General features: G+C 50.8%; 1 gene segment (V, D, J or C); it reads left to right on the forward strand.

Moving 5' to 3' along the window:
• The first annotated feature begins 517 nt into the window (after positions 1 to 517).
• LOC103608467 lies at positions 518 to 1,555 on the forward strand. The segment is given in 3 exon segments: positions 518 to 563; positions 647 to 967; positions 1,542 to 1,555. Coding segments are annotated over 3 exon segments (369 nt in total).
• The last annotated feature ends 222 nt before the right edge of the window (positions 1,556 to 1,777 follow it).

The raw sequence follows: 1,777 nt of genomic DNA on the forward strand, positions 1-1,777 counted from the left end.
TAATTTGTGTTACCAGGAGTGTGTGCATGAACATCCTCCCTTCACAGCCTTCCCAGCTCTGTCTGTTTTGTTTGTTTAACACAAGTGACTCCATTGTGATTCTGACACCTCTCACAGGTAGAACTGATATTCTGCATCCCAAATCCACTCGTGGCTGATGCTGGTGCGAGGACCACCTGGTGAGAGTTGCCCATGTTGAGACCACCGTGGACACCAACAATTGCATTTCTCAGTCCAGCGCTTCTGCGCATTCCAGGGCCCAGGGGCGAGGTACAAACTTTTGTATTTTACTGTGACATTATCCTCTCTGTCACATGAGGCTCAGATGATCCCCCTTCCTGGTCCTCGGGCGTTCTGTGTTATGAACCCTTGGGCTGATCCCCTGGAGGGCAGGGTGGTAAATATGCAAACTCAAGTGGGGGGACTTTCAATTTAATCCCAGTGCTCCCCTCCACAGTGGAGTCCCCCTCACCGCCCAGCTGGGTCCTCAGTGCGTCCTCTTCTGTCCTCCTCCAGGATGGGGTCTGCCACCATCCTTGCCCTCCTGCTGGCTGTTCTCCCAGGTCAGTCCCGGCACAGAGTTTGGGTCACAGAGGGGAGTGCACAGGAGGGGACCCCTGATCTGAGTCCTTCATCTCCCACACAGGTGCGTGTGCCCAGGTGCAGCTGGTGCAGTCTGGGGCAGAGGTGAAAAGGCCCGGGGAGTCTCTGAGGATCTCCTGTAAGACTTCTGGATACAGCTTTACCATCTACTGGATCAGCTGGGTGCGCCAGGCTCCAGGGCAAGGTCTGGAGTGGGTGGGGGCCATCTATCCTGGTGACTCAGATACACGCTACGGCCCGTCCTTCCAAGGCCATGTCACAATCTCCACCGATAACTCGGCCAGCACCGCCTATCTGCAGTGGAGCAGCCTGAAGTCCTCGGACACAGCCGTGTATTACTGTGCCAGAGACACAGTGAGGGGATGTCAGCGTGAGCCCAGACACAAACTTCCCTACAGGGACACACGGGACCACCATGGGGCGCTCAGGAACCACCAAGTTCAGGGCTGATTCCAGGAGCAGGTGCAGAGGGGCCTGTGCTTCCTGTTGGGCTCAACGGAATCATCTACTCTCCAAGTTCTCAGCTGTCCCCTGAGACATTTTATGTCTTATTATTTGTGTCTTTCATTCCTCACACCCTCACAGGGTAATGAAGGAGTATCTGACATGGTCTTTTTCAGATGAGATGTGGCAATGGGCATGCTGCCAGCACAAATCTGGACTTCACATCTTGGGCATGAGGTATGACAATCAGCTCTGTATCTCATGAATATTCATAACCAATAATATATAAATATATATATTTCCATTTACTATGACAAAAAAAGATTCACTAGGGTCATTTTCTTCTTGAGTTCTTATAACTCATGTTTCATTCTCGACAAACAGATCATCCTGAAGATTCTCCTCATTTCTTTTTTGGAGCTAATTTCACTCATAGAAAAACAGCTACATTGTCCAGTCACTCTGTGTCCCAAGCTCACACTCTTTGGCCTCAGAGAAGAAGCTTTTGTCTCCTCATGGATCCATTCACTCAGACAGACTACCTCTTCCCCTCGTGGTCGCAAATAGATTTGATCGTTATACATCCAACCCCACATTGTTTCCTAATGTGCATCCTATGTGTCGGTCCATCCATGGACACCCTGGATAGGTCACCTGAAGTGGGTCACCTGCACCTTCCTCACTGTGCTGCTGAGCCCATGTGTCTTTCACATGCAGAACCATGTTATTC

The sequence above is a fragment of the Galeopterus variegatus genome, unplaced genomic scaffold (genome assembly GCF_000696425.1).
Source record: "Galeopterus variegatus unplaced genomic scaffold, G_variegatus-3.0.2 Scaffold8449, whole genome shotgun sequence".
In the NCBI taxonomy this organism is placed as follows: domain Eukaryota; kingdom Metazoa; phylum Chordata; class Mammalia; order Dermoptera; family Cynocephalidae; genus Galeopterus; species Galeopterus variegatus.